At 38.8% G+C, this 25,203-nt stretch overlaps 2 protein-coding genes across 2 annotated transcripts; both read right to left on the minus strand.

Annotated features, from left to right (window-relative positions):
- Nucleotides 1-2: 2 nt before the first annotated feature.
- LOC121353703 (ceruloplasmin) lies at nucleotides 3-21,097 on the minus strand. Its single transcript, XM_041467776.1, is given in 20 exon segments — nucleotides 3-41; nucleotides 44-212; nucleotides 622-761; nucleotides 1,402-1,618; nucleotides 2,314-2,420; nucleotides 2,984-3,112; nucleotides 3,574-3,713; nucleotides 5,286-5,493; nucleotides 5,801-6,013; nucleotides 7,629-7,779; nucleotides 8,275-8,486; nucleotides 8,593-8,733; nucleotides 9,288-9,427; nucleotides 10,381-10,546; nucleotides 11,729-11,983; nucleotides 12,556-12,729; nucleotides 13,241-13,453; nucleotides 14,368-14,612; nucleotides 16,229-16,398; nucleotides 18,400-21,097. Coding segments are annotated over 19 exon segments (3,207 nt in total). The 5' UTR covers nucleotides 16,384-16,398; nucleotides 18,400-21,097; the 3' UTR covers nucleotides 3-9.
- Nucleotides 21,098-21,244: 147 nt separating this feature from the next.
- Nucleotides 21,245-25,146, minus strand: TM4SF18 (transmembrane 4 L six family member 18). Its single transcript, XM_041467775.1, has 5 exons — nucleotides 24,753-25,146; nucleotides 23,071-23,160; nucleotides 22,268-22,410; nucleotides 21,991-22,171; nucleotides 21,245-21,590 (listed from the first exon to the last, which is right to left on the minus strand). Exons 1-5 carry the CDS (start codon nucleotides 24,927-24,929, stop codon nucleotides 21,576-21,578), a joined length of 606 nt encoding a protein of 201 aa, XP_041323709.1. The 5' UTR covers nucleotides 24,930-25,146; the 3' UTR covers nucleotides 21,245-21,575.
- Between the last annotated feature and the right edge of the window lie 57 nt (nucleotides 25,147-25,203).

Raw genomic sequence — 25,203 nt, forward strand, 5'->3', positions numbered from 1 at the left:
TTGTGCGTCCTAAAACATAACAGACATTACTAAGCTAGGTGGCTCTTACCTTCCTTTGGGAGCACAGTGTAGGTCGCTTCCATGCCTGCGTGGATGTGGTCAGTAACGTGACAGTGTAACAGCCAGGTTCCAGGGTTCTGTGGGGTCATTTCCACAGTTTGGGATGTCCCAGGGAACAGGTCAAAGACATCTGCCCGGTAAATCCCTGTTTGCTTCGAGACAAAAAAAAGCAACAGTTAAACTGTGTTAAACACATTTTCTGTGTATCATTTCTACTGAAGCATAACTTTGTACATCCACTTCATGCTCCAAAGTTTAATAAACTAGCAACTAAGTGGAAATGAAGGAAAACTATAGCTTTTGTCTTACCACAGCCACGAAAAATTCACAGCTATCTTGTTGAAGTAACTTCTGAGGTTACTAGTGAGTGAATGCTACTGGCAGATACTCTCTGGCTCTTGTATGTTGATCAAATACAGGTTTGAGGCATAAAACCCTTATGGTCGAAGTACAAGCCCTGCTTAATATTGCAAGATGACTTTTCACCATAGATAACAGTCCTTGATACTTTACTTACCTCATTCTTAACACAGCAAGAAGTAAGTGAAAAAGACCTGATACCTTGTAGTCAAAGCTGTGGCCATGGAAGTGTACTGTGTGAATGTCTATCTCATTGCCCATTCCCATCAGATACCAGCTGACATTATCTCCAACGTGCATAGTCAGGCCATGCAAATTTCCAAACACCTTTCCATTAATGGCTAAAAAGAAGGAAAGTAAGACAGAGAAAGCAAATAAGATTTTGTGTATTTTGTATTGTTATCTCTAATATAATAGCGATTGAAAGATTTGAAAGCCAATGCCAAACAAAAGTAATGGTTTTGGATGGTACGTGATGAATGGTTGTGTTTATATTCCACATTAAACTAGAAATAAAGACAAAATTTCTTTGCTGTACATTATTGCTAATATTGCAATTTTAAAAGAGCTGTGGGAATTGCAGATCTTTTTTTAAAGATCTGAAATTCATGTCAATCTTTGTAAAAGAATAGGCTTTACAAAGACATGCTTTCAGGATGCACATAGCCCTTCCAAAATATCCAGAGCAGTTGCTTACTGACATCAAATCAGAACTTCAAATTTCATTTTTATTCTTTCTGTACTAAAACTTCAACATGAGAATATACCATGGGGGTTTTGTTGTTGTTAAGGGCTTTTTAACTTGTGAAAAAAATGTCATTCACTGGCATGAGCAGTGTTTTCAAACAGTTTGAGTAAAGTTTTTCAGGCCTTCTGTCCTGGAATTCAAAGGGCTGAGAAAGTTGAATTTATATGTGCTACTTTCAAATACATATTTTTGTAAAATTCACAGAGCTATATGAACTAAATTGGGAAACATACCATGCATTTTATTACTTTCAAGGAATCCCTCGTCCTCTTTGTCAACAAGGTGTGGGTTGGTAGAATACGTTTTAATGTTTTCATCCAAGTACCATGACTCATTTTCATCAAAAACCATAAAGAGAAGAGCAAACTGAACTTTCTTTTTAGTATGAAATGATGGCAGGTAATGTCTATGACACACAATAAGTGTGCCTATTAATCCGCTGTAAGTGTCCTGAAATGACAAATGAAAACCCACAGAATTGTAAGATGTAATTAAACAGAAGTACTTTTAATGACATAAAGGAATCCTTTTACTATCTTCACAGCTGTCAGTATCTGGGAAGAAGGACAGCCAGTGTCAAACAAAGTTAATTCTCTGCTGTTATATGCTACCCAGGAATCAAGTTCAATGAAGACTATGTCATTTTCATCTCTTGTTATAAGCATTTCTTCCATATTAATTTACTGCTCTTTTTTCAAACTATTTTTATAATTTTGAGCTTGATTTCCATTCAAAATATACTTCTTGACACTATTTGTATTTGTTGAGACAGTGGCAAGAATATATTCATTTCCATAAAAATACTATGTTAAGCTAATTCATGCTTGGTAAAAAATGACAGAGTTGTATTTCACAGTTGCATTTTAGTTTTCCCACAAGTGGCTGATTAGATATTGAACAAGCTATAAAGTGTTAGCTTCTCACATTAGGGAATGTGAGAAGATCTATACCAAAAGCAAAACCATTAATGTCTAGCACTGAATTTTTGCCCTGATGTTCTTGCAACTTGCCTTCAAGAAACATATAAATTCAAAGGTATGGTAATAAGGGAAATAACTTGGCAGAGAAAGCAGAAAGTTTCAAACTTATCTCCTTTGACTATATCTATGTTGGAGACACAAACAAAACTGATATCAATAATGTACCTTAACAATGTCCACTGTTGAATGGTATGCCCATGCAATACAATGTGAATCTCCTCTCCCAGGACTAGATCTCTCTGGGATTTTCCAGACATATGTTTTGGTATCACCTGAATTAAATAAGTATCAATTAATTTTTGAAGTTTTCAGTGTGCTGACCTACAGATGGTCATCGTGAAGCACATGTTATTTCCATTTACAGCTGGTATTTGTCTTGGGAGTTCCCCTTCCCATTTACTGCTCTGGCTAGCTGATGGCCCCTTCTGCAGATCCCTGATTCTTCTTGACAATGGTTTTGTGTGTGTGAGCGTGTCTGCACTGTCCAGTTCACCATACTTAACAGTTGATTGTATATTTTGTAGAGATCACAGAGGAAATTGAGAAGTAATAGCACAAGCTATGCTTTCCCAATGGAGGTAAATCTGTTTGCTTTCATGAAAGGTGCAGCCACATTGTGTCAAAAAATTACTGATCAGTCAAGGACTAGGATACACAGCAATAATTAGGAGGGGCATTTGAACTGTAGAAATATTTGTCATAATCAGCATCAAAAATTTAAGAATTTGAGGCAAGACAAACAAAAATTATGTTTTTCCTGCTGTCTGGAAGCCTGCTAAATCTTTCCAGACATCTTGATGTTACCTGCTGGAAATAAAAAAGGGTGGTTTAATACCTGGGTTAGTTACAGCAACAACAGAACTGTCTGTTTTCACTCCATGGGCATGGATAGAATAAGGTCTTGATGCTAAGTTCTTAAAAACTATTATAATTTTATCTCCAATATTTGACACAAGCAGTGGTCCTGTTGGATTGAAAAGAAAGATTAACTTGGTTTTACAAAACATCAGAACACTCATAGAGCCAGCTTGTTGTGTTCAAATTCACAGCATTACCTTATAAGTCAGATGCAAACTGGATAATGTTCACTATGACATGCCAACTTGAGATGTTAAAGTTAGGCCTCTAAGTCTCAAGTTCTGAGCACCTACTGAAGTCAGTTTGGATGTTGCTGCCCAGTTTTATGCTGACTTAGAATCTCTGACCAAGCAGCAAACCAAAAGGTTTTTTTTTTTCCTTGTAGAGCAAGCAATGTTATCTTGCAGGGAAAGCACTACAGTAAAAGTAGCAGTTCCAAGTAGGTTTTCCATTTAGATTGAGGGAATTTTTTGTGGGTAGAACTGTACTCAATATTATTCAAATAGTATCTTTTGATTTGCATGACTGCATTTTTTTCATTTTCAAAACTGAACATGATGTCTTTACCTTGAATTTCCAGGTGCTGCTGCTCCTTTGCTCTGTTTTTGGGAGTACTGAATGTCTGATCGGTGTACTCGCGATATACTACCTTTTTGTACTTTGAGCCAATGAATTTGTCATCTTTATTTAAAAATGGATTGCCAGGGCTGCCAAAAGAAGAAAGAAATGCATTCCTTCATGTATTTTAGAACACCTTTTGCAGGTATTGCAATTAACTATCAAGCAAGAATCTGGCTCAAAAGAAGAAGTAATCTCATAAACTGAAAGAGTAATCTCATAAACTGCTAGTATCTTCAACATGAAAACATTCTTGTTAAGGTGGGAGGTTCCCCTTTAGAAGGTTTAGAACCCTACTATAAATAGATCAAGTCTATCGTACTTGGAAAAAATGCTGACTGTTTGGCCTGGCAAATGCAGCAGATTGCACGAAGACACACAGCAACTTGCACAAACAGCCTTTGCAACTTCAGTGTACATCTGAAATGAAGCCTAAAACTTGTAAAGCTGAAGTGCCTTGCTGACATTAAATGGGAGGGATTCTCTGTTGAGATCATGGGGGCAGGACACAATATGGGGGGGGAAAAGTCTGGTAACAGCATAGTCCATATTACTTGTGCTTAGAATTACATCAGAGTCCACTGGTACACAGGGCAAGGAAATGTACTATCAACTGAGGAAAAAAGAAAATACAATTAAGTTAATATCAAAATAGAGTTATAATCTGCTACTCAAGTTATTCAGGTGGAACACAGAAATTAATCATTCTTGTTTAGCCTTTGCTGCTAATTGGCATGAATTAGTTTATCCAATCAGTTCTCTCTCATTGAGATTCAAATACTGGAAATAAAACACCAAGACAACGAGCTTCATAGTAAGTGAATTCAATCACGAACATATCTTGTGTAAGCTCACAAAATTGAGAGGGGTCAAAAAGGACCTTACTTAGACTACAAATAAACATGAGACAAAGACCTTGTTTATCAGGACATAGTCATCATAGATAAGATGACAATGAATATTTTAAGCTTTCCGCATCAAAGACTACCAACATCAGTAAATAACAAATGCACATGCATTATCCAGGATCCATTAAAATCTACACCTGTCCCACAGAAGATCTGTGTGATTTCTCAACCATTGTGCTGTCTGGCTCAGTTACATGGCAGCACTGCTGGGGAAGGAGAACTCTGCTCAGCGCTGCTGAGGCCACACCTGCAGGGCTGTGCTGAGTTCTGGGCTCCCCAGTATGGAAGACATGAACACACTGGAGAGAGGGCAACAAAGGGCCATGAGGATGATGAAGGGACAAGAAAGCATTTCTTCCTGCAGGGAAAGGCTGAGGGAGCTGTGATAACCCTTCAGCCTGAAGAAGGGGCAGCTTGGGGGATCTCACCCACCTGTACAAACACCTTCAGAGAAAGTGCCAAGAGGATGGAGCCAGGCTCTTCCCAGTGGTACCCAGTCATAGGGACAGAAGCCCTACTGACACTAACAGACACCAAGTGACACACAGGAGGCTCCCTCCAAATGTCAGGAAGCACTGTGAGGCTGACGGCAGCACTGCTGGGGAAGGAGAAATTCAAGTAAGCCCAAAATATATTTGTGAAAAGAAAGTGTGTCTAGAAATGTCTGGAAGAGGAAAAGGTTCAGAGAGAAGCAACAGGAGTTGTTCCTTTGCTTTTTTTGCATTTTTTTCCCCTGTGTGTATTCCAAAGTACCTTTCCTTATGGTATTGATGTCGTTCGAATTCCCATGTCCTGTTAGGAGAATAGTCCCATTCAACTTCCACTGCAGCAATGTAGTAAATCTTTTCATGCAAATACATAGACAAATCTACATTCCACGAGTGGCATTTTTTCACTTTGTAGTTCTGTTTCATGCCCCCAGTGTAGTGGTCTGCTGTCAGGCAGGACACTTCAAATACTCCTAGGGGTCATATAAGAAACAAAGACTTGAGGAGACTGTGACACAGGTTATTGCTCATATAAGGTCCAAAATCTTTGAGCAGTATGGCTACCTGTAGTAATAAAATTCAGCATACAGAGGAGCTAGGAAAATCAAGAATTTAGCATTAAGAACATATGTTCTTACAGTTTGCTGCCCTTCAAACACACCTGTACACAGTTTTAGCACCAGGATCAATATACCAACTACTTAAAGCTTGTCTCTGCACAAAGCATTCATAGGTAACAGTTTCTGCATTAGTAACAGGATTTTTAAATAAGATATTTACCTTCAGAATCAGGCTTCATAATAGCTGTAAGAACTGTATGTGGAAATAGATTTGCTGTATCCCTTCTTGTTCCTTTAGTTACAAATGTGTTTTCTGAGAAGTATATCCCATGGACATCAACTTCTGAACCCAAGCCCATCAAATGCCAGGAAACAACGCTTCCTTTACACATCTCAAGACCAGGCTGGTTTCCATACATATAACCATTAATGGCTGTAGATTTGAGAAAGCAAAAGCCACTTTGGTTAGTATATTACTTAATTCTGCAATAGAGATTAATTAATAAACACTTCAGATGTAATGTCATGTCTTAGACTGACAAATATCAATGATGAAATACTTTATCACATCAAGAAAACTAAGGAATCAATTCAAGCAAAACAACTTTTAAACCCCAGTGTTTAAAAATAATTTCCAGCTGTTTCCCTTTTCAATATCCACAGCACATATTGCTACCTTGGCCAACTGGAAATTTCCCTGCTTTCTACTTGTCACGTATACAGGATGCATAAAAGATCCTGTTTTGTATCTAGCAACACCCTCCAGCTGTACAGTGAAGGCAATCAGGAGGGTTTTTTTAGTTTGAGTTACTAACCCTTTCTAGATAGTCCTTTGCAAAACTTTCAAATCGTGGGCTTCTCAGGTACCACTGAATGCTCAGTACCAAGAGTCTGTAAACAGGAATGGTCCTGAGGGGAAATTTTTTCAAAATGCATAAAACAAATATGCTTAAAAATTAGTACTTACTGGCAGAGTTAGGGCCTGAGGGTAAAAACGTCTTTTTCATATGAAACTTGGAAAACATTTGTGCAGTACTAAAACACAAACAGTGTGAAACTCAGTTCTGCCCTATTAAAGAAGCAAAGAGCCATTCTGAGGCAAAGTCCAGCTGGCAGATGGAGGGAGGGGACCCCTGCCCTCTGCTCAGCGCTGCTGAGGCCACACCTGCAGGGCTGTGCTGAGTTCTGGGCTCCCCAGTATGGAAGACATGAACACACTGGAGAGAGGGCAACAAAGGGCCATGAGGATGATGAAGGGACAAGAAAGCATTTCTTCCTGCAGGGAAAGGCTGAGGGAGCTGTGATAACCCTTCAGCCTGAAGAAGGGGCAGCTTGGGGGATCTCACCCACCTGTACAAACACCTTCAGAGAAAGTGCCAAGAGGATGGAGCCAGGCTCTTCCCAGTGGTACCCAGTCATAGGGACAGAAGCCCTACTGACACTAACAGACACCAAGTGACACACAGGAGGCTCCCTCCAAATGTCAGGAAGCACTGTGAGGCTGACCAAGCACTGGCAGAGGCCGCCCAAAGAGATGGTGGAGTCTCCATCCTTGAAGGTATTCAAAAGGCATCAGGACATGGTCTTGAGCAAGTGGCTCTGGGTGGCCCTACTTGAGCAGGGTGTTGGAACAGGTGACCTCCAGAGGTCCCATCCAACCTCAACTTCCCTGTAACTCTCTGAAAAACTTCCTTTCAGCTACACCATCTGCAAAGCAGAGGTCAGTTTCGTCTTGCTGACTGGTTGCACTCATAGTGGTTGCATACAGGCTGAAGACCTAACTCCTCCTTCTCTCTGCTCAAAGTTGTACATAACCACGCTAAATCCTCAACTGCCATGCAACACATTAAACATTTATATTAGACATTATACTTTGAACTACCACATTTGGTTGAAACTGAATTGCACTGAAATATTTGGGGTTTTTTTCCACTGGAAAGTAATGAAATGTCTCTGCACTATACAGCTTTCCTGCCCCAAACATGAAACAATTAAAGTAAAAACCTTACTGCAGAAATTAATATTTCACTAACTAATAGCTTTCTTACAGTGCATTTTGTTAGATTCTTGGAAGTCTTCATCATCTTTGTCAATTTTATCAGGACTTAGTGTAAACATCAAAATATTATCATCCAAATACCAGCTCAGATTCTCATCAAATACTGTGGCAAGTAGAAAAAACTCCATGTTCACATTTTTCTGTTGAGAATAAACAGAAGGGAAAATAAAAATGAATGAGCAGAAAATGTCAGGGGAAAAAAATCCTATGTTGTAATAATTTATCAATACAAGTCACAAAATAGAGTAAATGCATACATTGATACTTCATTCTTATAATCTCCAAGATCTGTAATTGCTGTATCTGGTAACTAAGTATCTACTAATGTTCATTCTATCAGCAGGGACCACCTCTGGAAGCAAGTTTGTATTTGATCTTTAAAATCTCTACATTTTCCTAGAGATTCTCATCATAGCTGATACTTGAATGCCAGCAGCTGCTCATGACAATGGTGTTTTCACATAGCAGTATCTGTCTGTCTGGAGCCAGATACTGGAAACCCACTTTTTTCATGTTGTTTATTCCCCTTAGGACATCGGTGAAACTGTAATGTGGAGAGGAGGTGGTGCAGTCTGGGAAGAGAAAGCAGATTCAGCTGTGACAATGCACGTTTCCATTTTTCTTCTTTGACTGACCTGTTTCCCAGAAGAAAGCAGAGCTCCTTTCCTGCACACTAGGAGAGGACCCACAAGGCCAGAACTGGTGTCTCTGACTGCATCCACAGCTGAGTAATAAAGCCAGGTTAAACAGTCTGGGTCTTGCTCTGTGGGACCCACATCTTCTGGCACATCCCATTCATATGTAAATGTGGTGCCGGGATTCACGTGAGAGGCTGGAGATTCGGCACCTATTACAGAAATCAGCATTGAGAATTATGCCAAGCGCACATTCTTTCTTTCCTCGCCTGTAACACGCGGGCAGGTGGGAGGTGGGTGCTCGGTGCTGCGGCTCACCCGCGGGCGCGGTGCCGAAGCGCGCCCCGGCCCCGCTCCTGCGGTAGCTCACGCCGTGCGGCTGGATGCTGAACGGGCGGCTGGCGTTGTTCCGGAAGGTCACCCTGATGCGCTCACCCACTTCAGCCCTGATCACAGGTCCTGGAAAAGCGTACACGGTCTAATTATGGGATATTTCTATTAAATGGTTACCACGAATTTATGGCATTCAGTGGCTGGCTGCGTTTTCCCTTGCGTGAGGAATGCCCCTGGGCCCCTGTGGCCACAGACCAGGTCCCTGGCACATGGCCTGAATCGCACAACAGCCCAGCAGCAACCAATCCCTGTTCACATGGAGGCCCAGTGACTTTCAGGATAGTTTCCTCCCTTTGGAAAGGGATTTACAGACATTAGCACCAACCCATGCCAGGAGAAGCAAGGTTATCAATAGAACTAGATCTGCCTAGCCTGGCCTTGTAATTAAGAGCCTGACCTTTGGAGACCATGGCATGCTCCTACAGGGAAGCTGGATACCATGACAGTGTTGCATTCAAGAGCTTCATAACACGCTGGGGGAAACCACAGGCACTAGGGACTGCTGGAGGCAGGGAGAGCTAAGGGCTTCTCCTTGGAGGGCGGGGCACTGCTCACTAACCAGTGGAAGTGACTATTTACTCTCATAAATCTTTGACATGAAAAAATTTTGACTCTCTTACCTAGGAGTCCAAGGTGTGCTTCCTCTGCAAGCCTTTTTTTATATTCAGTGAAAGACTCATCTGTGTATTCTTTGTAAATTGCTTTTTTGTAGGAGCCACCAATCCTTGTCTCACTTTGTTCAAAAAAGATGTGAGATTCACTGTGTAAAAGAAATTCCAATAGATACAAACATTTCAAATCAAAATGCTCAGTTGTAAAAAAGCAGTCAGACCTCAACCCTGTTTTCAGAGCTATGGCTTGCTGAGTTTGTCTTTTGGGTTTCTTTCCAGTGGTATGGTCACACACTTATATGCAGTGATGTAGAAGATGTGCAGGAATCCATTAACCTTCACTATCTTCTCATTAAGAAAAATCCACTGTGCTGAGCTGCCCTTACAAAGCCAGCATGCTTAGAGACTCATTAACGATGATTTCTAGTCAACATTTCATAAACTTGAATTTACTCTTCTTCTAATTAGAAGACACAAAAATTCAACAGGAGCAGATACGAATACCAAGAATATGTAACATCTATATACAAAGTGAGAGGATTCAGCCAACACTTCTACTCTTTAAGAAAGGACCTTTCAGAGTTTTCCAAGCACTATTCAAACATTGAACTGTGCCTCATTGCTTGTGGAAGAGCAAGCAGATGAAAAACTTGAGGAATCAATGTATTCAGCGTATCCAGGTCTTAAATATGTAAACACAGTGTGAAGAGCAAAGCTATCTCATGCAATCTGTTTCCTAGATGAGATACAGTTAGCATGAATTTCATCATCTAAGGCAATGGTCATGATCTCCTGATTTGTTCCCTAACTCAGAATAATCAACCATCTTGAATAATCAGGAGTCACAGCCTATACATGACATAACAATTAATCTTAATCCCAGTGAAATGACTAACATAGCAGCAAAATTTAAGGAAAGATTACAAGGAAAACAAATTACCTAATTTGGTCTGATATTTATTCTAGCACTAATATTTAAGCACAGATGAGGACAATGAGCAATTATGCTTAAAAATCAGCTCTACCATATGGCTTACCTTAATTAGCATGCTTAAATCAATTCTTCTTGGAAAATAAAACTTCTTTAATTAGAGGCATTTACCTGTCAACAATTAATTCTTGTCCTGTAAAATGGTTCACTGCAGATGGGCCATAATTCCAGATGATCTCTTCAGCAGCAAGGAAGTACTGTCTTATCTTTGTACTCTCACTGTGACCTGGTGTGGATTTCTTACAATCTTCTACTTTAAAAAGGGCCTGCATACCACCTGGGAAAAAAGAGGTAGAGAAACCTAGGGAGAGGGAACTGCATTTTGTTATCTCTTTCCCTGCGTCCAACAGCTCTTCTGTTGTCTGGACAATTCCCACACCACTGATGGATATGCAAATCACAAAGTGGAAGATAAATGCTATAAAAGGAGGTGTGCCAGCTGAGCTAGGATATAGAAACACAGCCGTGGTATCCACAGCAGGCAGACAGGTGTGGTAAAGGGCATTCTGCTCATGAAGCTGCAGCTGGCATGGTAGAGGAGATTAGGGTAGAGTGGACACAGTGCTGTCTGTGAACCATCAGCCAAGGAAGGATGTTACCAGACTGACTATTCTCTATCTAAATATAATCAACAACTTACTTGTGGAACTCCCAAGTCTGCATCCTAAGGGAAGCAGTTGGTAAATCTGCTTGCTGGAGACACAATATAGTGAAGAGAGCCCTTTTACTGCTATAAATCAGGCCAATTTGTAGGGTTTGTCTTGGCCAGAATGCCTCAGCCATATCAGGATATTGCTTGATCTGATAAAGCTTGGAACCTCTGTGTAATTGAATCTGTAGGTTACACACTTCTTTTTATTTTGGAGTTTTCAAATCATGGAGAATGATTTTCAGTTCCGTGTTCTTTCCCACTTCTGTGACAAATGACTTCTCTCACATTCAAAAGCCTGGAATTAGCTTCTAAGTATTTAATATGGCTATTACAACTGAAAATACAGGATAATACAGGAAAGATAAATGAACACCTCTGCTTATTCATGAATGCACTTTCCAGAACATGTATTTCTCAACAGCCAAGTTAGCCTGCCTGTTCTGTGCCCTTTGTCAAAGATGGAATGAGGCCCATCTTTTTTGTTGTCAAACAGAAAATTGTGGTTAGTTATCTCCAGGAGGAGGCAAATGACATGCTGGTTTTTTTGCCCAAAGGCAAGGCTTGCAAAAATGCAGCTGGGCTAATTGCTGCCAGCTGCTGCTGATGTCCATTGGAGAAAAGAATCCCTTGATTCTCATGGCTACAGGTTCAAACACATCTAATGCACTTGTAGGCACTTCAATTACTCTGAGAGGTTTTTTACCTAGAGGAGAATACTGCCTGGCATATCACCAGGTCAAGAGCCCTGCAAAAGTAAACTCTTAACTCAAGCTAAAAAAATTCTGATCACTGAAATTTGTGCTGTACCTTCAATGTGGTCATTCACTTGGCAGCTGAGCAGCCATTCCCCAGGGCTCCTTGGTACCATGACAGCATCAATGAATGTGGCTGGGAAGAGGCTGATGGTGTCAACTCGATGATGTCTTTCTATTAAAGTCTGCCCATGAAAGTAGGCTGAATGGATATCAGCTTCATTACCCATGCCAAAAAGATGCCATTTTATCTTATCTTCCACACACATTGTGAGGTTTGGGAGGTATCCATACATGTACCCATTGATTGCTAAAAGAAATGTTATTTTTACAGTTAACTTCACAGACCTTAGGATGTTTCCTTCAAATGCAGGTATCATACAACCAATTTATCTATTCTTCAAAATAGAAAGAGTTTCAAAAGAAAGATCCACACTTTTGAAAATCACTGCCGGTATCAGACACATGCTTCCTCTACATAGATATGATTCTGGAATACATGCCGGAGCCAGAGGTATCTTATTTGTTTACACTAACAGTAAGAACTGTTTTTCTAAACTATGAAATTATAGTACAGAGCTCAGGACTGAGAAGCAGAACAAAGTAACACAACTGCGTTTAGAATGCCTGGGAAAATTACACTGGCAAAGAGCTTCGTGGCCCTAAGAATTTTATATCACAACTCCAAAGATTTGATTGTACAATACTTGCCATCATTTTTTAATTTTTTAATTTTTATTTAAAAGAATCTGTCTTAATCCTCTAAGAAAAATCCTTGATTTAAAAAAAAAAATTCTACAATTCATCTTTAAAAGAGACAAGACAGAAAAATATTACTTCACAAGATCAGTGACAAACAACATTGATATAGTGTTCTCTCACAGTGCATTTTATTGCTTTCCTGGAAGTCCTCATCATCTTTGTCCACTTTGGAAGGCTCAAAACAATATGTTCTGATATTGTCCTCGAGATACCAACTGAGATTTTCATCCACCACAGAAAACATAAGGATAAATTCAGCATCAAAGTGTTGATCAGTGTCCCTATTCATTGTATCTGAAAAATAAAGTGGTATATTCAAAATCTTTGGTAACTTTGATATTAATTTTTTTTTGTCAGTTTTGACTCGTCTCAGTAGGGTTGGACCCTTTTTACTTAATATTTTGACACTTTTCTTGAGTGTGACTGTATACATAAACTTACAGACATACTTAAGAAACAAAAAAATCCCCTTTGATAGATTCTATAAAATTACTGAAAATAAATAGTACATATTAATCTCTTTCCTATATAAGTATTTATGATTCCTTGCACATTGCTAGCATAGCATATCTCACTCATACAGATTTGTGAACAAAGTATTCTGCAAATTATATTCATTCTCATACACAAAATCAAACTACTTCCTACACTATTGAAGGCAGCTGATTGAGAAGACCAAAAGCAGTTATTTCAAAATCAATTGTAATCTTCTCCTCTTCCAGGAAGTAATTTCACTGATATTTATCAATGATAATTATCAATCACCTTGCATATGTATTTATTTACTCATTTATTTATGGTTTACCTTTCCTGCAAATTATTAAAGGCCCAACAAGCCCTGAGGCAACATCTCTTGGAGCATCTATGTGGGAGTGGTAAGCCCTGGTTATGCAGTCTGCATCTGCTTTAGCTGGACCTTGATCTTCTGTCACATCCCATGTGTAAGTGTACTGGCCTCCAGGCTCCACAGCATCATCTTGCTTTTGCAAATCTTTGGTAGTGTCAGGATAAAAAGCTCCTGAAGAATTCCACACAGTCAACATTAGCACAACACATTCACAAGAGGGTGTTAGGATAGCACCTGCCATGCTGAAAGTTGACTACATGCTGCAGCAAAATGGACTGAACATCTGAATACAGGTTAAAAATCCACAACTTTTAAATCAGATGAGTAGATGTTTTCTTTCTCTTTGGAAATCTTTACATTTGCTTTTGAATTCCATAGGAGTACTTCGATTAATGGCCCATTAAAGTTAGTCCTTAATTTATTCAGAGGGGACTATGTGCTTCTTGCAAAAAGATAACAATTCAAATTTTGTAAAACATTTGTTAAATATTAATCTTGGAAACTGTTCTAAAAAATTGCATATGCCCTGAAGGAATATAGGTGTTACTGGAATGATAGCAACAGAAAAAAATTCTGAAAAGTGTACATACTGCTACATAATGACAGAGTGTGTCTCTATCAAGGCACATACTAATAGTAATGAAAACAAATTACTAAGCAATATCTGTTCACCCATTTTAAGAAATTCTTGTGTATCTTATATACCATATACATAAATTTAGTGTTAAGAATTTGGAGCAGTACATTATTACTGTTAACAATGTCTTCCTCACAGCATCACATTTTTATATATCCTTCATACCTGAATCTCTTATACCTTTATACCCTTATTTCAGTTGAAACACAAATATTCTTTTTTCAGGTAAAATGTTGATCTAAAATTTCCTCCTTCAAAAATTCCACTTTTGGCTTTGTATTCTACTCTCGAAAAATTATCCAACTTAGCTCCTATTTTAAATTGATTGTGTCCCAGTTTAAATCTCTTTTTACTTGACCAGTCTTCTCTCTGATGGAAGAATACCACTTACATTCAGAGGGACTATTAACTTTTGATAAATTCTGGTCCAGAATGGAATCAAGCTTACCTTCATTTTCTTTTGTGTATCTTACACCATGTGGATGCAGTGTGTAGTTTCTGGAAGCAAAGTTTTTCAAGTGAATAGTAATGGAATCTCCAACTTCTCCCTTAATTATAGGACCTAAAAAACCCAGCCAGGAAGGTTTCTCAACTATCACGTCATATAAATGATTGGTATACTGAATGTAGATAGCCTTCTTGTAAGTGTTTCCTATCCTGTGTGGTCCTCTTTTGAGAAAGACTTCAGCCTGCCTGTAAAGAAAATACACAAATGCATCTGCCACGTGGTTTTTAATTAATAGTCTCAAATAAAGACCAGGTCTCTGCACTGCTGTGCGCAACTACATGCAAGCCTTGTGGTGAAATAAATTAATACTGTCCAAAAATGCAAAGCATTTTCTACAAGGTGGAGTATTGTTTGAGCACATGGGGAAGGAACTGTAGAAGAAGGTGCCTTGGCAAGTGCAGGTCTGAAGTGTAATTCAAATGCAAGTCCAGAGCTCCACTTGGAGAGGAAAGGCTCAGTTACTGTAATTCTGAGTGCATGAGGCTCTTGAGCTGCAGCCTAAATCAAACATGTATGGTATGGCTCTTCCTGGACCATTTAAACGGCTACCATTTCGTTGTAGATTATTCCTTCTGCACTGTGTTTTTCCCTGCTCCTATCAGCATCAATCTCTATGCAAGCACACCCTCAAAAAGCATCCAGGAGGAGAAGGGGAATCAGAGAAGCTGAAACTGAAAAGTACAATGCAAGGGACTGGCTCCATTGCAGGCATACAACCACTGAAAACTGAAATTAATGTAGCATGCCGCACGTCACCACAGACCAGGGGAAAGCAGTGAAAGTGCAGTGGTTTGTTGTATTGTAACACAGCTCTGCAATCCTCGGACAGGATGCCCTGTTTCCACCCCCGATCAGAATAACTAGCCTGCTGAATCCCTGGCGGTGTCTTACACCTCACAAAGTGTGTGAGTGGAAAAAATGAAAAGCTAACTGCTTAATCTCACACCTGATTGAGTGGCAGGTTATGGCTGAGGCTCTTACTAAAGAAAACAAACCACAGGAAATCTTGTAATCCCTCATCCACAGACTAAATGAGAACTGCATTTTTGAGATTTCTGATTTCCTAATTTCCCATTTCTCTCATCATTGTTTTTGCTTTGATATAGTCCTATGTAATTTTAAAGGCACTGAAAAAAAGAGAAGAAAGGAACAATTTTCTTCTCTCAAATATTTTTCTGATGCCTTTTATATCCAAATTTTCTTTATTGATTATTCAGACCTCCAGAATGCTTCCCCCCTCCTCACCCTACATATCTTCAGCCTACTTACTGCTCTCACTCTGCTCAGGACCCTCTTTGCCTTGTAACAAGCAACCCAACTCCTCCACTGTGGGTGGAAGTACCCAGCTGTGCTTCTGCACCAGTGAAAACCATCCCTGCTGACAATGAATAACTAAAAAGAAAACCTGTGCTCAGTAGGAAAGTTTTAAATTTATAATTTGTTTTTAAATTTGTCAATTCTGCATTTAAAAACAAAAATCATTTCTTCAGCACTAGCACCTGAGACATTCAAAATTAAACACCATTAGACATTCAGGCTCTTATTCTAGTCTCTCCTTAATAAATATTTCATTACAACAAATTCACACTCTCCTGCATATTCAAATACTTTGAATTAGCAGAACATTGGAATGCAATTCTCAAGCAAGCCGGGAAAAAAAATCAGAATTCCCTTATATGTTTGACAGAAAATCCACTGACACCAACATTAATTTCACTGCCTTCACCAGGTTTTCAGCCCTGGTGTCTAAACCAGATGAAGTCGTCAAATAAAACTCAACCAGTGACATTGCTTTACTTACTCTTCTTCTGCAAAAAGCTGTCCAGAGATGGCACTGACATTGCCAGGTGCATAGTTCCAGGCAGTCTCTGTGATGCCAATATAGTACTCCCGGTTCACTGCCCCAGCGTGACAACAGCAAGAAACCAGCAGGCAGATTAGGAGGAATAGCTTCATTTTGCATTCATGGACCTTGTGGAAAACATGAAATAAAAACACACAACAGGCACATGCAATTTCCTTTTATATGTTCCTATCTCTCCTACTCCCCACATCCTTACCTCCCCCTCCCTGCTCCTGTTTGCTTTTGTGGAAACAATAAAAGCAATTGCACAATGTCTGTGTGTCAAGAGCAAACAAAAGATTCTGGTAACTTCATCAGTTCAGAAAAGCAAAGAATTTTTTTCTATTTCTGCCAACCTACAATCACACAAAATAGCATTCAGATTGCCTTGGAGTGCAAACTTTGTCACTGAAGTGAAAGCAGATTTAAATGGATTTACAGACTTAAGCTTCATTACATTCTTCACTATCTTCATCACTCTCTCTACAGCTTGTTTACTACTGAGAAAATAATCCTATGGTATGTGGCACAAGAACACAATGAAAAATTCTAAGTGAAAATTCTATGTATCTGTTCTGCATTGACACAGGGAGCCCAAGCTGTGCCTACACCACCAGCCTGGTGTAGCACAAGCAGCAAAGGCAGGACTGAGGTCACTGGCACCAGTGTGCCCACCAGACATGCTTGGGGTAGCTCTGCTGCCCACCACGGTTCCCTTAGAGCTGCACCTTTGGCACAGTGTGGCACATATTGCTAGAGAGGGAAAGGACCAGCTATTCATGCATGGAGGTAGGGAGGTTTGCATCCCCTTTCCAAGCAGTTTTAGTATTGCAGAGATAGGCTCAGAAATTCCACAAAATGACCCCGCTGTGTTATCTTCCTCCTAGTCTGCTGCTGGACAGGATAAGCCCCATTCTCCAATGATTAAAACATAATATCCAGATAATCTTAACTGTTACCATTATCTAAATGCACTACCCAGTGCCAAAGGCTTCTCTTGCTTTATTCAAGTTCTGTAAATGTTTTGAATTGGTCTCACTGAAAAATAAGAACAAAATTGGATCTTAAACATGGAACAATTAAAAACCACCTAAGTAAAGTTTGCAATGGCACTTTTTTTGAGTGTACATCCATCACAAGGTGGTTATGACTGAAGCTTTAGGCATACAAAGCCACCTGCAAACTCCTATTAAAAAATATGTGTTTTCAGTCACTTGGGAATTCTTAAAAAATGTCATCTGTAGTCTGAGCACTGATACGATTACACTCATTCTAAATCCTTTGCAGCTATTCTAATACTGGGCAGAAAAAAATATTAATATTTTGGATAGAAGGCTAAGATTCAGAATGTAACCAAAATATAACAGTTTTCCTTTAATGACATAAAAATCTAAGTCTTGTTCACTAGGACTACAGTATAAGATAATTCACAAATTTTAATCACTATTCTTATCAGTCACCATCAGAATATTTGATTTCTTCATATTTCTACATATCTGGATTAAATGAAGGATTCTACTTCTCTCTAAATGACAAAGCCAAAGCTGAGGTTTTGAAATCTGTCCAAATCTATGATGAAATTCTGGAGTTTCACAGGTTGATGTCCCATGTTCAAAATTATTTCTGTAGGGACTTTTTTTCCTTTGCCACAGATGAAGATAAGTAGTGCAGTGTAAATATCAGCTTATTGGGGTTGCATATACCCCATCTGTAAATTAAGTGAGGCAAAAATGAGAAAACTTTTACCTCCTGTTAAAATACTTTAATTCAAAGTCATTCCTTCATAAATAAATTGTTCATGAGTGTGTAGGTTTTGGATATATTTTTGTTCAGATTTCCATTTGATTGAGGAAGAGAAAAAACAGCACAAGCAATACCCTTGAAATCTCCACATTTATTTGAGGGTAAAAATGTATGCTTAACTTTGCCTTACATCCCTGAATATTCTAAATTACTCTTCCTTGATTTGCAAAAGAACTTAATATTTTTCTTATGTAAAAATATAACAAAAACTTCTGACAGGCAATATTTTCCACTCCTGCTTTTAATCGCACCTCCCCCAAACTTTCAGATTATCTGTATGCTCAAACACACTCCTCTTATCTGTTTCTTAAGGAAATCAAAAGTACCTCAGCTTCTGAAGTCTGTATTATCTTCAGAAGATGTCTGAAAAGCAGGAACTTCTCTCAGGACCTAAATAAAAAGACCCTATTTAATTTCTTAAATTATGAGTCTGCAGTTTCATGTCATTAATATTCCTTAGTTGTTTTAAACCATAATACCTCATTTCTCATATTGAGGATGCTAAAATACTCTGAGTGTTTTTGAAATCCCCAAAATTGCATTGAAAAGATAAAAAATATTTTATTTCCAAAATTATCCTTGAAAGAAAATAATAAACCCCCAAATGGAATATTCTGACAAAAGGTCACACATATATTCATAAGATATGCATATCATATATATAATATATATATAATTCATGAGATCACACAGTGAGGCTGAATTGAACCCCCACGGTTTCACAATTCCCGCATGTGAATGATGTGTGTCTGTTGCCCATGCTGCTGCTCTGGCTGCCTGTAAACCTCTGCAGTTAAACACCATTTAAAGAGCTGGTGCAGCTTCATTTGTCCTTTGCCGCTCTGTGTGGAAAACCCCTCTATCCATAATGGGAACAATCAGGAAATTGTAGTTTAGCAAGAGTCACCTTCACCTACACAAATATTAATATACCCTAAAATGCAAAGGTGTGGATGTGGCTCCGCAGTATTTTACTACAAAACCGAATATCTACTGTGATTTCCACCAGCAGTCTTTTAAATGAATGGCATTACTGTCCCAGACAAGAACCCTGATACTCTGGCAAAATGCACTGGCTCTGGGGAACAAATAATGCTTGAACTCCTACTGCAGATTCAGCACTAATTCCTCTCTGCCAGGAGTTTATGAACTCATATCCGCAGCTTGCTTTCTCCTGTGCCTGGGGTGTTTTACATGGGGATTTCAGCAGGCAGGATCTGCATTCCATGTCCAGGAACTCTTGCGCAAAGAAGGGTTTCTCCACGCTCCAGCACGGCCAAGCCTTGTCCCAGCCCGAGGGCCCTGTTGTTGAGCGAGGTCTGTGTTCTGCAGCTGGACAGCCACATCGCCTCAAACCCCGTCAGGAGCATTGGTTATGCCTAGATTTCGAGCCAGTTAATTAAAATTCTTTGCAGGAATCTTGGTTCTGCTACCAGACACAGCTCACAGCACCACTTTTTAAAGACAAAATACTTAGGATTGAATCAGGACTTAAACTGATTAGATCAAGGTTAACTTTGCCTTACATCCAAAAGCCTTGTGTGAAACTGGCTGTTAAATTTGGAAATACAGCACGCTGTTAGCCTTTAGTATTCTTAACAATTTCAAGTCAATAAACTGCACCTTCAAAAGAAGAACCACCAAGTTGCAGCTGAAGCTGGCTATGATAATGGAGATGCCAGATTCTGGATTATGGGTAAAAAGGGTTGCAGGATCAGGAAGCCAAACAAGAACTACATTACATGTCTCTTTATTTAATTTAAGGCCCAAAATTAAGAGATGTCTGTGATAGAGTGGAAATGTAAATTCACCAGACACAATCATACAAAAAATGATAAAATGAAAAAATTATAAAGACAGATTCAGAGTTTGTAGGCAAGACATTAGCAAGATTCTCTGAGATGTTTGGTAGGTTGACTTTTAAGTTTTCTTTCTTTTCCTTCTGTCCACAAACAACATCCATAAAAATTCAGGATTACAATTTAAGGTAAATGATATGTTACATGTTTAAATCTAGAGAAAAACAAGTGTGCAATGACACAGTCCTCGTTTTATCATCATGCCTTTGTATCATGCACCCCTGATAATCCATGCCACTTTGAACCATCTCCCAGAAGACTAGCCCCATTCTTACATATTATTTATTACTTTATACTTCTTGCAACTTAAAAGAAACTAAGCAATTAAAATTTTAGATGCATTCTTGAAATCCTACAGGAAGAAATCAGCTATTCAAAACCATCTGACAAAGGAATGTGAAGGCAAAACCTCAATATTGTCTTGAAACAGAACTAAATGACTGATATATTCTATTTTTTTCTAAATAATTTACCCAAAGCTGACACTTATTGTATGGTTTGCATTTCTAACAGTATTTAGTATTTGAAGACGATGCACCTGAGTTGCACTAGTTCTGATGTAATAGGCATACACGCATTACTGCAAGTCCAAAGTACATATTTCTCTTTCCTCTTAGTGTTCAGAGGAAAAAACTAAAACAAAAAACAAAACAAGAGTGCTAAATACAGCCAAATGCTGCCATTGCAACTGCAAATGAGCCAGGTGTCCACTTCATTATGAATCCCTGATTTTTCACTGAGAATGAAAAAATAATTCTCTGAGAAAGTAATAATACCTTTTAGCTGCTAATTTAAAACAGATTATTCTTTTTCATCTAATCATTATTGTCAAGAATGTTAGCCTTTCATTGTAGCAAGGTCAGGATACTTGGAAGAATATTAATAAGCTAGCACTAGGTGCTCACAAAGTTCCCTCATTTATTCCCTAAAGTCACATCATACTTGACTAAAAGAAAAAAAATTGCCTCTGAGTGTAAAGAAACCCAGTGCAGCTATTAACATGTACCAATTAGCACAGCTGAGTTCAGACCTGTGTGTCTAATATATCAATCAGGCCCAGGTGCCTTTTTTACCACAGAAAGACTTGCTTTTTGCAGTTATGAACTTCTAAGATGGAAGGAGGAGGGTAGGCTCTGCCTACCTCCTTCCATGGTTGCCATCATGGTCTGTAACTAAAATTCATTCATTTAGAAATCATGGCTGCACTCAGTGCACTAATAACCCCTCTTGATGTACCAGGCTTTGAACCAGGCCCTTTCAAAACAACAAATAGTCATATGGTCTAAGCAATGACAAGGGAGTACACAAGCAGTTCTACAGCAGCTTATTAAGAAAAAACAATAAGGTGATTTCAATACAAAAGCAGTTCCATTATATTAAAACATCCCTACTGTCACAACAAGCTGAAGGGTAAAAAAATGAAGTGTCCCTGCCAAGTGCAACAGGACAGGTGAAGAAAAATGTAGATGTCAGACAGTTCAAATATACTTCATCCAAAACAGAGAAGTTTGATGGACAGAGATTTAGGACAAGGGTATCATTTTTCTTTGTAGCACTCAAATCTGCTGCTATGGATTATGGAGAGGCCATTTCTCTCTTCTTCTGGGGATGGGGGAGAAGCAGCAACAATTTCTTCACCATTTTCAGAGAAGCCCAGCCTGCAAGAAAAAAAAAAAGTGCTAATCTTTCTCATCCTTGCTGTGAAAGCCACACATTAATAAGAATGTCTGTAAATTGAATATTAGAATAAAGGTGTTCAACCTCTGCTGACATGATAGTAATGGACTTGGCATCTGTGTTAATTTCCTAACCACTTTTGTTTCTTCTCAGTCCTAGTCTTAAAGGTCAGAGCGAGCAGCCACCAGCCTCTGTATACCACAAGAAATTAGTGCATGAATCAAAACAAACAAATGCATTATCAGTACATATTCTCTGGAAAAAATATGCTGTAGCATAGAGAATGCATAAATCAAAAGGGTAGGTCCCCAACTGAGAGAAATTGCTGAAGGTACAATGACAAGGAGATGCTGAAGAAATAAACCTCAGATGTTTTGTTACCTGCACAAAAACAGAATAGGTCCCACAGAGTGTTCGTTTCAACTCAGCAGCTACTTTGAGAATGCAGATGATCAACTGCAATCCACTGAGAGCTATCAAAATCGAGATTAAAATAATATTCCACTCCACTATGTTAGCAGGTTCTGTGCACTTAGACCAGGAAGGGTAATCTGTGAGGTACCTGTTAGAGAAATACCAGGCTGAAGTAAGAAGGATGTTTCTGACTACTGATTTGGTAAACAATTTCTTCCAGAATAGTTACACCAATGTTTCTTACCCCCCAGCAGTGTCTTTGAAAATATAATTCCATCCACTTGATGAATTGCAGAAAGGGCCTTGAATCAAATGCAGGGTAAAAATGATGCAACTGTATCCTGAGAAAGCAATTCCAAGCAGGGCTAGCACAATAGAAATAAAACTCTGAAGTAAAGAGAGAGAGAAGTATTACCTTGTGGGGATAGTGTCAACAGCAAATATGATCATTCAGTCTGTCTAGCTACTTCCTTGGGGCTGAATTTCACATTTGATTTTTCCAGTCTTCAAAACTCAGAAAGAAAAATAGCAGGTAAAAAATAGTAAGAATACACATACAAAATAAAGATGAAGACAGAGTTTAAGACAGTTCTACAACTATAAATTATATATTATTTGGGTGGGGTTTTTAAGCTTATGTTTCTCTAAAGTTGTTTCCCAAAATACCAGAGGAATGCAGCTGTGTATTAAATATGTTGGCATCCCAGATAGAGTGTATTGAGTGATTTTTGAAAAAAAAAAAAAAAAAAAAAACCACTTCTCAATAATACAGGCAAAGGGATGAAGCTATTTAGCTGGTGTGCTTCATTCTATGTTCTTATTTTATTTTACAAGGACTTGGGGAAAGCGTGTGTCTAATTTTCTTTCATCCTGCTTATGCTTCAGATGAAAGAAGCTACATTTTCTGTGACCTTGCAACCCAATTTAGAATCATCTGCGAAAGGAAGTGAAAGCAGAGCAGTGGAGAGGGCAGGAGGATGTGCTGGAGCAGGAGCAGGAAGCAGGAAACAAACAGTAAGGTGATGCACAGAAATAAAACACACTCACCCTGTAGGTTTTGTTGCAGCTCTCACTCTGGCAGCACCGATAGAACACACTACACTCCAGTGTTATTAGAATTACTGCCAAAAGAAGGATCTGTAAGAGGACATCATAAGGGCAGTGAGATAACTGTAGATACTAAGCCAAAGTCTCCTTCACCTTTGGAAGGCAGGAACTGGCCTCTCTACTGCTGTCTTGATATTTTAAAGCTGATCCATAGCACAGCACAATTACTTAAGGCATACATGGAGCTGGAGTGGTTTTAGTAGGCTGGTGCTGTACTTGTGTCTTGTACTTGAAAGACAAGAGTACAGCCTCTGCCATCACAGTGCAGTGCTATGACCTGGGGCACAGCTACACCAGTGAAGCTGAAACTATAACACCAAGGTCACAAACAAAAGAATCAATACCAACGAAAAGAAGGATATTTTATTGATACAAACACATCCGTTCAACATCTTCTTGCTGACACAGGCACACAAATCAGAGTACTGCCTTCCTTACCAGCACATTCACTCTAGAAAAAGTCAGTAATGCAAACTTTTGATTAAATTCACCCGGACTTTCATTTGTCAAGTATCCATACTGATTTCTCCAGACTATTGGATTATTTAAGCCTGATCCTAGAATAATTTTGATAAATAGGATCTGGACTCCAGAACCACAAACTGCCATTCAGAGAGGCATGGGTTTGAAAAGGGAAGTATGAGAAGAGAATATTCCTGAATCACAACACTATCCTCTCATATGCTGCTGACTGGTTTGTAACAGAACGATACGTGCATTTTTAAGGAATTGGTAATAATCTTAAGGCAAAAAATGCTTCAAAATATCACTGCCATTGTTGCAGTTAACTTTTTAAAATAAATTTGCAACTGTTTTTCTGTTTGAATCCTCTGTCTGGTAGTTTTTTTCTTCTGTTAGAACTGAAGGTTTTTCTTCTGCTTTAAAGAGAATATACAATTTCAAAAGAATGTCTAATGTTTTAATAATAGTTCAGCACCTTCATATAAACCCCTCACTTATGCAGATAAACCCTTTGAAGTACTGGCTGTGTGCAATGCACTTTGATCACATAACTGCCTTCTGTTCCTGATGCTACAGCGCTTTACGAACATGGTAAAGAGCATGAACAGCAGGCAGTTCCATGGCAGTTTATTACTGCAGACGAGCATATTACAAATGTAACAGAGAAAATCCTACTATGCTAATCACAATGAGGCAATTCTCTCTATTTAGTCTGACAAGAGTAGTATCTGATGCACTGTGAATTCTATTCAGTCTTCTAAATTCAGTGGACTGCATACAGCTCTTAAAAACAATTGAACCATTATGAGAAGCTCTTTTTTTTTTCATTTGGGTAAAAGAGCTCTAGTTCAACCTTCACAGGTGATTAAATCAACATACTGTTTGCCTCCATAATACAAGCATAAATTACATATAAACAAAAAGACAGCAGAAAAAAAACCTCAACACACCCTGCAAAATCATTTGCATTTAATAACATATATAACTTGTCATTCAGTATACTAACTTTTTTTCGGTTTGATTGAGTTTTCTGCCTGCAGGGGTTTTTGTTGAAGTAATCCATACGGTCTTTTTTTAAAGCAATTACATTACTGAAGAGTAATCCACTATGATTTGCAGTAGAATGCAATTCATTAAAAATCCATAGACTGAGCACTTACCATCACACCTGAGAAGCAGATGCCTTCAAAATACCACTCATGGTTGGGGAGCTGGTAACTGGCAGCATGCAGAGCTTTCCCGTTTGGAAAGTATAGGAGGATGTTCACAACAATACTCCAAAGTGCAAGAGGTACCAGCAGGCAACTCAAACAGCTTCCACATGTCTCCAAAGCCATCTCTCAAGAACTCTGGAAGTTTTGTTCTTCTAAGCTAATAGAAGTTTACAAGACCTTCAATATAAGAAATGTTTTGACCTCCCCAGCTTGATTCAGTCATTTCATATTCACAGGAACCAGTGACTGGGGTATGATTCCAGGAACAGAAGTGCATAACAGTTAGCAGAACAACACATGAATATCACTGTGTAAACTCACTGTCCTGTGTTAAGCACGTCTTTATGTAGTCATTTCCCTTCTAAAAGATCCTCCTTTGTGATCTTCCAAATGAAAT

Source organism: Pyrgilauda ruficollis, unplaced genomic scaffold, assembly GCF_017590135.1.
Source record: "Pyrgilauda ruficollis isolate IOZ18807 unplaced genomic scaffold, ASM1759013v1 scaffold21, whole genome shotgun sequence".
NCBI lineage: Eukaryota > Metazoa > Chordata > Aves > Passeriformes > Passeridae > Pyrgilauda > Pyrgilauda ruficollis.

Excerpts from the sequence above, each read along its gene's own strand:
- TM4SF18 (XM_041467775.1), bottom strand. The coding sequence starts at position 24,929 with ATGGCTTTGGAGACATGTGGAAGCTGTTTGAGTTGCCTGCTGGTACCT. Across the intron at positions 23,161-24,752 it reads TCTGCTTCTCAGGTGTGATG|ATCCTTCTTTTGGCAGTAAT; the intron begins GTAAGTGCTCAG and ends GTCCTCTTACAG. Across the intron at positions 22,172-22,267 it reads TTCAAAGACACTGCTGGGGG|GTACCTCACAGATTACCCTT; the intron begins GTAAGAAACATT and ends TTTCTCTAACAG.